At 48.5% G+C, this 10,478-nt stretch overlaps 1 protein-coding gene across 1 annotated transcript; it reads right to left on the bottom strand.

Annotated features, from left to right (window-relative positions):
- Positions 1–1,200: 1,200 nt before the first annotated feature.
- LOC125626270 (uncharacterized) lies at positions 1,201–9,736 on the bottom strand. The gene is made up of 7 exons (XM_048829028.2): positions 9,544–9,736; positions 7,217–7,329; positions 6,058–6,399; positions 4,973–5,113; positions 3,896–4,009; positions 2,745–2,897; positions 1,201–1,455 (listed from the first exon to the last, which is right to left on the bottom strand). Exons 1-6 carry the CDS (start codon positions 9,734–9,736, stop codon positions 2,760–2,762), a joined length of 1,041 nt encoding a protein of 346 aa, XP_048684985.1. The 3' UTR covers positions 1,201–1,455; positions 2,745–2,759.
- Between the last annotated feature and the right edge of the window lie 742 nt (positions 9,737–10,478).

The raw sequence follows: 10,478 nt of genomic DNA, 5'->3' as shown, positions 1-10,478 counted from the left end.
CATTACCCAGAAGGAGAAATAAGAGGGGTTGGTGAGGGACTGTAGATTTTATTCTCTAAAAAGAATGGCAAGCAATCCTCTCATTCTATAGTGTCCCTTGCAAATGCCCGCTGCATCCAATGCAAACAGATCAGCCCATGTACATTTATTTATAGCAGAGTCCCTCTGACTCCTCTTCCCATTGGCACAGTTCTTCCAACTGGGTTCCCATGATTCTGGGAAACTGCCCTATTCAGGAAAGCATCTAAGCACCCACTTGAGTCCCTTTGAAGGTAGGGGAACTTAAGCAGGTGCGTCATGCTTTCCTGAATTGGGGCCAGCGAGAGAGTTCTGCACAGAGCTAGGTGCACCATAATCACCCACAGGTACAGAGTCAGCAAAGCCACAGCTGAGGGTCTGGCTGAGGACGTGGTGTTCCCATTCTGCCGGGACCCCCTCGGAAGCAATGGCAGGCAGGAGATGCGCCGTCCTTGATGGATACCGCAAAGCAAACACACGGGGGGTGAAAAATGATCCCTGTGAACATCATGATCTGTAAGTGTTGCTTGGCCACAGATGGCCCCCTAGCATTACCTCCCTCATTTCTGCTTTTAGGGAGAGATTTCCAGAGGCACAAAGGGGAGTTAGGTGTCCATTGGTTTAATGGGAGAGTTGGGCAGCTATTGGGCCTGGCTGCCTTTGCCAATATCCCCTTATTCTCATACACAGACAATAACTTCTACCAGAGCAGCAGAGTGTGGACTCTCTATCAGTCACTTCCGCTCTGTGCTAAAGGGCCTGCTAGCATCTCCGACTCCAAGAGGTCACTATCACCTAGTGTGGCTGCTGAGGATTTGTATCTCCTTGTCTCAAGGTGAACGTGAAGCATCCACTCCCTTTGCAGCAGGCGTACAACCCTGCAAGCTGCCTGCTGACTCTCTCAGTTGGCCTATGGGAGGACTGTTCCAGCCTAATGCATAGTTTCCTCTGAAGGCTGTAACATTTGCCAGCTGTTCCTGCAGGGCCTCAGCTCGGCCTGCAGGGTGGATTTGATTTAAATCAAATTTATTTAAATCACTATTTAAATCACTAGTCAGGAAGACTCGATTTAATCATGGATTTCTACATAAAAGTGCATTCTTGCTGGTTGTTATAATCTTAATACATATTCTTTACAACTCAGACATAGATGTAGGTTTCATTTTTCGAAGGTACACACGATACATTTTTAAGTGATTTATTTTGAAAACTTTTCAGATTAGTTTTTTTGAATTTAGTTAAACATTCAAGTTTTTTAAAATCAGGTTTGTTTTTGCTAAAATTGTTTTTAACTAAAATAGTTAAGTGAAATATTTAAAAAAACAAAAACAAAAATTAAATCGACTATGTCAGCCAGGTCAACACGAGAAACTTAAAATATTGGCTTCTGCAGCTAACTCAGTCGTCTTCACCTTCATTTTCCTGTTTGTTCATAATCTGGAAAAGAAAAACAAGCTTTCCTGCTTTTTCAGGTCCCAAACAATTTTTCAATTTGGAATGAATTAGTCCAAAGGAAGAAAATATTCTTTCTGCACTAGCAGAAGAAGCTACTGCTGTTAAAAGTGAGATTATCACTTCAACAGTCTCTGAACCCAAGTGCTTAAGTGACTTCCACCTGTTCACTGGTGTGACTTTCTTTAAAACATCATCAGCAAACATATTCTTGAATGGTTCTTATTCCCAAACTGGGTCTATTTTACGGCCTGCTGCCATTATAGGTTTTCATTTCTAGTGAGAGAATGGTATGGTAGATCTCAAATCAATGAAGGCTACACTCACAAAGACCTCAAGACTTCTGGAATATGCTGCTCAAACAGGTTCACTCTTGTTTCTACTGCCTGTCTCTCCCTTCTCATATTTATCTTCAGACTTCTTCTCCTTGTCCAGATCTATTCCGCCCCCAACAATCTTCTATTCATTGAACTTTTTGAAACTTTGCACTTTTAGAGAGAGGTAAGGGATTGACTCTGTGTACACAAATTTGCAGAGGGACAATAGGGTTGAGGTCTGTTATTTCTCACCTCTCTATATTATTTATTTATTTAACACATTTTTGCTGTTAACAAGCATGTTATCTCTGGAGACACAAATCCACAGTTTGAGAACTGCAAAACTAAGCATCTCTGATGGTATCTTCTAGACTGAACAATGAGTCCCATTGGGTAGATAGAAAGATTAACCTAAATAATCTATACAGAAGCCACTGGATCCCCATAAGATTGGGCCCCTAATCCATGAATTATTGGAACTCATTTACAAAACTTTTCTTAAACATTACGTGAATATATTGTCTCATACTATAGAATTATAATGCATAATCCCTATTCCATGATGAGATATCTTTGAGCTATAATGTATCTTAATTAAAACTATCTTTAGATAGGGTTTTTCCTCAAAATGCATTTTATCAAAAAAATCCAATATAAATTAAAAAAATCCAATGTTTTTGATTTTTTTTAAAAAAAAATCATTGATTTTTATCCACCCTGTCAGCTTGGCAGTGAAGAACTCACTCCTGTGTCTGCACATAGGCCATGTCCCCTGGTGCCTGCTCCCCAAGACCCATTCCCGACATGCCTGTCACACATGCTTCTACTGTAGTGTGTGTGTGTGTGTGTGTGTGTGCATGTGTGTTGGGAGTGGGTGGTCAGTGCAGGTAACTGTGATTGTTCAGCCATTGAGCACAATCGGCTCCCATTCTGACACCCATCCACATTGCTACTCACCTTCCTGAGCCCTTGCTAAGCCCAGTAGATGGGAACGTTGCTGCAGAGGATGTTAACTGTAGTGCCCAGGATGGAGCGATCAGCCAGGGTCACAGGAAACCCTTTCTGCTCCTCCTCCTCACCCTGCTCGGGGGTCAGGATGAGCGACTTGAGCTACGGCAGGAAATAATAAAAATTAAACACACACACAAAACACCCTGCATCCTTGTTTGCAACAGGAATAGACACAGGCTATTGACATCCCCCTAGATCTTAAATCCTTAATGGCAATACGATACGCACACTACATTTTCTCCTAGTGCCCACTATATTTCCAACACCTTCACTCCACCTGTGAGGATGGATTCCACATCTGGAGGGCTTCCCATATGGACACTGCTTCTGAAGCAATAAAAATTTCTAGCAATGCTGACCCAGCTGGAGATATACAGGCCAGCCTGTTTTAATAGGACGTGGAATTATTTGAATATAAATATGGGAGTCTGTGGAGGCTAGTGATTATAGCAGATGATGAAAGATTCAGGACTTGTGGATTCTGCTCCCACTTCTTGGAGGCTGTATGGTCTAATGGACTGGGAATCAGAACTCCTGGGTTCTATTTTTGACTCTGCCACTAACTCACTGTCTGCTCTGAGGCACTTAACTCATCAGTATTTCTCTTTGCCATCAACCCCCCTTAGGGCTCTGAGGGCCAGTCAGTGTTAGCAAAGCATTTCCATGCCCTCGTATATCACGCGCTTTATGAGAGCAAATCATTCTCACAGCGGCTGGTGAATGTAAAAGATCCAAAGAGAGGAACAATTCAACTCCAGAGGCTACTGTGGAATCACACACACACACACACACACACCAGCAACTAGACATACACTAGCCCATTTTGCATGTGTAGCTGTTTTTACTGGTCCAGCTGATGCATGTGCATAACTCCAGGTGTCCCTGATGCACCATCCTTTGGAGGTTTGATCTTTGGAGTCTAAATAGTCTCTTATCTCTGTTATCCATGTATTATCTTCCACACACACACAAACACACACCCATTCTCTGTTGGCCTCAGACTCAGCATTGCATGAGTGCCGTTTCCCTCATGCATTCCTATACCTACCTCTGTTTCCAGCATGGTTCACACTGAGTGTGCATTCCTGACAGCTCACCTGGAGATGCTGGTGGAATGCCTTTGCAATGGTATCCAGGCCCTGAATGTTCTCTTTGTCCATCTTGGTGATGTAGCAGGCTCGGCCTTGCCAGGATTTGTAGCTGATCAGCAGCTGTTTGCAGACAGAGCACATGGTGCTTTATTAGCCCTGGTTTCCCATCACTGCAGCTCCCCGGTACTCACTGGAGCTGATTCACCCTCTCCTACTGCACAGCCACTTCTGCTTCCACAATGTCACCCCTCTCCATCCCCCTCATGACGCTGAGCCCAGGAGCCTCCTAGACCCTTCATGGGCCTTTCCTTTTGAGACTTAAAGCCATCTGCTCGAGATGGGCCAGGGTCGGTGCCATCACTCCAAGCCCTGTCCAGTGTGTGGGGGTTGGGTAGATAGGAGCTGGGTTCAAACCTCCTTGGGGATTGGTTTAGCAAGATGAAAATTGAGGCTTTGCAAACCCAAACCCACCATCTTATTTTGCTTGTCTCCCCTGCACCCTTCCCCACCACCTTCCATCCCACGCTGGCCACTGAAGGCAACACACCATCCTTCTCCCCTCATAGCCCCAACTCTAGCCCCATTCACTCCCTCTCTCACTTGGCTCTTCTTCTCTGTTCATGTTCCTCTTGTGGAGCTGGGTTTTCTGCATCTCTGGCAGCACCCAGTTCCTCCCCCACCCGCCAACCCTGCATCATGACAGAGGAAGAGGAGACCAAGACAGGATTCCCGTGTGCCAACAGGTGCTGCTCCTTGCTTGTCCAAAGTGCTGTCTGTTGAGCAACCCAAGGACTTTCCTCCCAGGGACTGACTCCCCTGCTCCATTCAGGGGCATGATGCAGCCCAACTGAGGCTGGAACCCCTTCTGATTTTGCCTGGAGGGGCTGGCACCCAGCAGAGCCTAACAGTCTCTCAGCGTGCCTTCAGTTCTAATGCAGCATCGCCACGTTTGTGCTCAGATGCCACATGCATGGGTTAAAAACAGCCTCACTCCCTGGACAGGAGGATCCAATGCAGTCCCGGCCTGATGGCAAGGGTCCGTTCTGAAGCACGCCCCCTGCCAAGCAAGCACTCCCTGCTTACATTACTGTAGTCATACACGACTGTGCCCGGGTCATGGGTTCCTGCATCAATGAGGAAAGTCACCACCTCTTCTTCCCAGTCCATGGAGAGCCGCAGTCCAGACTCTTCCCCCTGCAGCCCCTCAATGGTCATTTGCAAAACCTAGGAGGAGATCATAGAGCCTAAAGAATGAGCAGCAGAGAGAGCAGGGCGGTGGGGAGGGGAGGGAAATGGAAGGGATGGGATCTCTATCATCTCTGCTGTGGGTCCCCTGCATCGAGAAGAGCAACATTATTCCATTCTAACCCCTTTGAAGCTCAGTCATTTCAAAGGGCCCAGGGACATTTTGCAGCTGCTCTTCATTTCTCTGTTGCTTCTAATAATCAATCCTGTTCCCTCTCTCAAGGCTAGCCAGGGCCCCAGAGTCTCTTGCAGAATGGAAAGGGTAAGTTTATTAGGAAGACACTTTCAAGATTGATTTTGTTTCTCCTAAATGTTCTCCTGCTAACCCGACAGACCAAGGCCTCCCTGTCTCTTCCCTGCTGTCCGCACATATTGTGAGGCAAGGTAGACAGGATCTGTCCCCAGTGGGCCAGGATTTCAGTCAGCCCTCTGGGAATTAAATGCGACTGCAACATCTTCCTCTGGCTTGGTCCTTGACTTTGGTCATTCACGGTTGCAATCTGTCCCCTCTGTGCCAATCCTGTTTCCTCCAATGAATGACTGCATGAGTCCCCTCTGCACCGAAGAGGACCCCATCTGCTCTCTCTGCACCGGTGCATGACTGCCCCAGTTTTGTTCTGCAACTCTGTGCGTCTGTCCCCGCTTCCTCTGCCTATTGCTAGACTTGGGTGCAGAGACAGCGATCTCTTCTGCAGGGCTGCAGCAGTCCCCTGGGCACCTATGCAGGGCCATACCCTTTGCACAAGTCCCCTTTGCACCTACACAAGGCTGCATCTGCCATCAGCTACATGGATCCCCATTGCATCTCTTCCCAGCTGCCACTATCCCCTGTTCATCTATAAACTGCTGCATTTGGGTAAGATTTTAACACCTCCCTTTGCACCTGTGCACAGCCTCACCTGCTCCTTCTCCCCCTTACTTACAGTCTCGGTGTGTTCCTGGGTCACGTGCAGTCCCAGCAGCAGGGCTCCCAGGACGACCACAACTATCAGCACAATGACCACCACGATGATTAGGATTCTCTTGATGTGCAGGGGGCAGCCGGGACACTTGGGCAGATGACAGAGTAGCTTAGGGAGGCAGCACAGGAAACTTTTCCAGGCGCTGCAGCAGCAGCTGCAGCAGGACTTACAGCTGGGGCAGCCTGGGCAGCAGTTGGTGCAGCTGGGGCAGCCTGGGCAGCAGTCAGTGCAGCTGGGGCAGCTGGGGCAGCAGTCAGTGCAGCTGGGGCAGACGTCCATCTCTGAATCCAGAGCATTGTCGTGCTGGGGACACAAGCAAACACAGAGAGAGGGGTCACTGCAGGGGGGATTGAAATGCAAAGCAAAAGGGAGCAGGAGGAGTGGAGTGGAAAGGGGTGTGAAGATGAGAGCCAGGGAAGGAGACAGGACTTGGGGAGAGAGAGGCAGAGAGAAATGAAGCGCAGGCACAGGATTTGGGCCTGGGACGGGCCATGGTTTTAAGTAGTATCTTCCATATTCAGAGTGTCTCCAAGTGCTTTTTAAAGTAGCAAGCTAGATCCCAGCACTGTGGCTGACTCTGTCGGCAAGATGCCTCGCTAATAGCCCCCATGCAGCCTCAGGCAATTGCCCCTGCTTTCTGGGGAGAAGCACTGGTTGACTCAGCAGGGTCATACCCCCTCCTCTCTGGGGTTCACCATTTGATAGTTCTCATGCACCCTTGACAGCTGCTAGAGCGGGTACATTTCAGAAATGAGCAGTCGGTGACTCAGCCAGATCTGCACCCAGCTGAGCACGGCAGCTCAACAGGCATTGGGGGAACCAAGGAAGCAGGTGAAATGTCTTGTACATCATTATGGACAGGGGCAAGTACAGAGACACACCTGGAGACATGCGCACACACATACAGAGACAGAGTCACACAGACACACAGGTTCACATGCCGACCCATACTCTGCAAGCTGAGAGGGACAGAATCCGCCACTGACCCATAACCGTAGCTGGGCACTAGAAACTATTTGAGCCGCAATATATGAGTTACGGGGGATGTGGTAGCTTTCATGTAACCTTTGTCCTTTGCTAAAACCCAGCCCGGGGAGGAGGGGGTGAGGCTGAGGCTTACCAGTGGGTCCCCAATCAGAGCTTCCTTGATGCTGATTTCCATCTTGCTGCTTCTCCTGTGCCACTTGGACGTCCCCTCAGTGCGTAGGGTAGAGAGAGACTTAAATAGGAGACCTGCGGTAAGAGAAGGTGAGGGGGGAAGGGATGCTGGAGTTCCCCAGCTCCTTCTGGCCACAAATCAAGTGTCTAATTCACTTCATTTTTGTTTGTGAACCTGTTTCCCTGGAGCCCTTCAGAGCCTGGTTTCTAATAAGCTCCTAGGCCTGTGTCAGTCGAGAGTCTCCAAGGACACTTGTCTCTGGGCACATAAACCTCTTAGCGCCCAAGAGCTGCACCATCTGGGGTTCTGAGGCCAAAGTCATCCAGCTCTACAGGGCTAGTGCTGCCCTTCAGGCTGGAGTATCCGGCCTGTCGATATGGCCACGGCCAGGCTTGGCTCAGTGCCCCGAGTCTCTTAGCCCCTCTGGCACCTAATGGTGCTTCAGATGTTCAAAGCAAAAGCCGAAAGTCAAAAGCCTTTCACAAGAGCACTAGTCGTGAGTGTCCAGGCCCTTATTGGATTGTGGTCAGCCAGGGGCCTTTGAGGAAGGGCCGTGTGCAAAACTCCATCGTTTCCAACAAATGGTTGCACCACCACCTTGCCCAATCTCTTCAAGGCAGCAACTTAAGGAGAGATGGAAACTTTCTGGGGCTAACACTGCTGCATCCTTGTGCTACCAGGGCTGCAGTTTCCTGCTGTAGGTTAGGTGGGAGCATGGACACCTCAGGAGCTGGGAGGGGGTGAAGAAAGGAAGCTCTGAATGGAGTGAGACCTTCAGCAAGGGAAGCTTGCAGGGATGCACCTGCACAAAGATGTGGAGCATAGGCACTTTGGAAAACTCGCCCCTGGGTAGAGGACCAGCGTAAGGTGAAGTGGGACTTAGGTGATGCATAGTCATAGCCATGAGTGCAGGGGACTGGACTAGATGATCTTTTGAGGTCCTTTCCAGTCCTACGATTCTATGATTGTGAAATTCACCCACTGAGTGAACTGATCTATGAGTCGTTAGAGGTCCATGATTAAGACATGCCAAACCAGTAGGGTGAAATCAAAACTCCCCTTAACTTCCTTGGGGCCAGGATTGTGGCCCAGTTTTGTAAAGTTATTTAGGTGTTGCTGTGCAGCCTAATATCATTTTCAAAAGTTATTTAGGCACTTAGGAACCAAAGTCCCATTGGCTGTCAAGGGAATTTTGGCTTCTAAATGCCTAAATTCCATTAGAAAATGAAATTCAGGCTCCTAAATCAGGTAGATGTTGCAACCTTTAAAAATCTGAGCTTTCACCTCTAACTCCAGCTAGCCTACAGCCAACCCTGATCTCACATCTGGCCTTGACCTAATTGCTGTTCTAATCCAGCTATCTATCTATGGGTATCAATACTGCCAGACATCACTGGTATCCGAGCACCTTCCACATAAAATCAATAGCACTAGCAAAGTCCCCAGTTGATTTCATGGAGTCTCTAGCACTTCTCGCTTTTTTCAGGGTAAAAAACTTTGGGAATGGGATTTTCTTTTTCAAAATTTTATCGATTGACTTTTGGGGTTTTGGGTCAATTTGTTCCAGGGTAGGGTTTTTAGGTGGTAGTATTTTATTGGGTAGAGGAGTGGATCAGTGCTGGGGTTTAGGTTTCCAGGAGGGTCAGTGTTGGGGTTTTGGGGTAGAGGAGGCGGTCAGGTTTTGGATTTTAGGGTGGGTCTGTGTTGGGGTTTGGAGGTAGAAGGCAGTGTCAGTGCTATGAGTGTCTGTCGTATGGTGAAAAGGCCTTTTCAAAGGGGAAGGTTTGGTGGCGTTTCCTACAGAGGGTCAGACTTTCTGGATTTGTTTGATTTCCTTTGGAACTTTGTGTCATAGTCAGATCCCTTCGACTGAGAATGCTTTATCTCCAGCTCTCAAGTGCTTCGTCCTGGGCTTTGAGATCTGCATTGCCCCAGTGGAGTTGTCGTGGTGGTTCATAGATCAAAAATCAGCCATAGATGTAGCTGGGGCTTGATCCATTAATTGTTTTTAAAATTTAAGAGCAAGGCCTTAAACTGCGATTGGAAGCTGACTGGGACCATCACACAGGCCTGATGTGCTCATGGCAGCCTGAGCCAAGGAGAAGGGGGCAGCTGAATTCTGTGATAGCTGGAGCCTGTGAATCCTTTGGACATTCAGATACATTGAGTTTCAGTGATCCAGCCTGGAGAGGATGAATGCAGAGATCACTGTGGACAGGTCCTCAGTGGGAGGAAGTTTCCTAGTGAGCTGGAGATGAAAGGAAGGCATTGGTAGATACTCATGCTACCCAATCCTCCAAGCTTAGCAATGCGTCCAACAGTTCCAGGGGTCACATCTCTCTGACGAATGGAGCCTTCAATGGAAGGTGGAGACACTGCCTCGACCAGTTCTCCAAAGCGTTTCCCCTTTCCGATCAGCATCACTTTGGTCTTGCCTGGGCCCAGCTGCTCTTCATCCAAGAGCTGATCATTTGCAGGCATTCCAACAGTTGGCCTTGAGCTATCTCCTCTTCTTCCACTGTCACTGAATCCACAGCTGCCAGCACAGACCTTGAGAAAGAAACGGTTGCACATTCCTCAACCTGTAAGAGCCAGGAGCTCCCCAGCCTCCCTGCTCAAGGGCTTGGAGGAGCCTGCGCATTTGCTGTTTGACCCCTGACAGCCCTGGCTCTGGTTTCTGCAGACTCTGAGTGCTTGCCAACCCTCAAAGGGAAGGTCTTTGCATTTTCCTCACTCTGTGCAATGTGTTTTCTTAGTGATGTTTGAGGGAGGGAGGGAGAGAGAATCAAGTAGCTCTCAGGGCCATTTACCCTCAAACATTCTTTATCCTGGAGAGAGTCCTTAGAATCCTCATCTGCTCCCTTTGCTGCATGAAGCCTATCCCAGACATTCTCTTCTCCCCACACCCACCCCGCTCCTCAATTGCAGTGGGAACATATTCTTGATCTTCTGCCACATTGCACCACCTGTGCGAAGGCAGATGTTGGGTAACAGGCAGACCAGGGACATCAAATAATGGAGCTGAGCCGGAGCTTGTCGGCATCTCAGTGGCTTTGCATTGCAAAACAGTGACACACTGGGGAGTGGGGCTGGGATGCTGATTCCACTCGGCCCAGATCTCCCAGCACAGGCGTCAACACGGAGGATGGTGTCCTACTTCTCTGGTGGCTGAGCGAGTGATTCATAGATTCCCAGGCCGGAAGGGACCATTATGATCATCTAG

This window comes from Caretta caretta, chromosome 26 (genome assembly GCF_965140235.1).
Source record: "Caretta caretta isolate rCarCar2 chromosome 26, rCarCar1.hap1, whole genome shotgun sequence".
Taxonomy (NCBI): Eukaryota; Metazoa; Chordata; order Testudines; family Cheloniidae; genus Caretta; species Caretta caretta.
The sequence above is the reverse complement of the archived record's forward strand: the minus strand, read 5'-3'. Positions and strand labels throughout refer to the sequence as shown.

Coding starts and splice junctions, on each gene's coding strand:
- LOC125626270 (XM_048829028.2), bottom strand. CDS start 9,736: ATGCCTGCAAATGATCAGCTCTTGGATGAAGAGCAGCTGGGCCCAGGC. Junction 4,010..4,972: donor TCGTGTATGACTACAGTAAT/GTAAGCAGGGAG, acceptor GTCTGCAAACAG/CTGCTGATCAGCTACAAATC. Junction 2,898..3,895: donor CATTCCACCAGCATCTCCAG/GTGAGCTGTCAG, acceptor TTCCTGCCGTAG/CTCAAGTCGCTCATCCTGAC.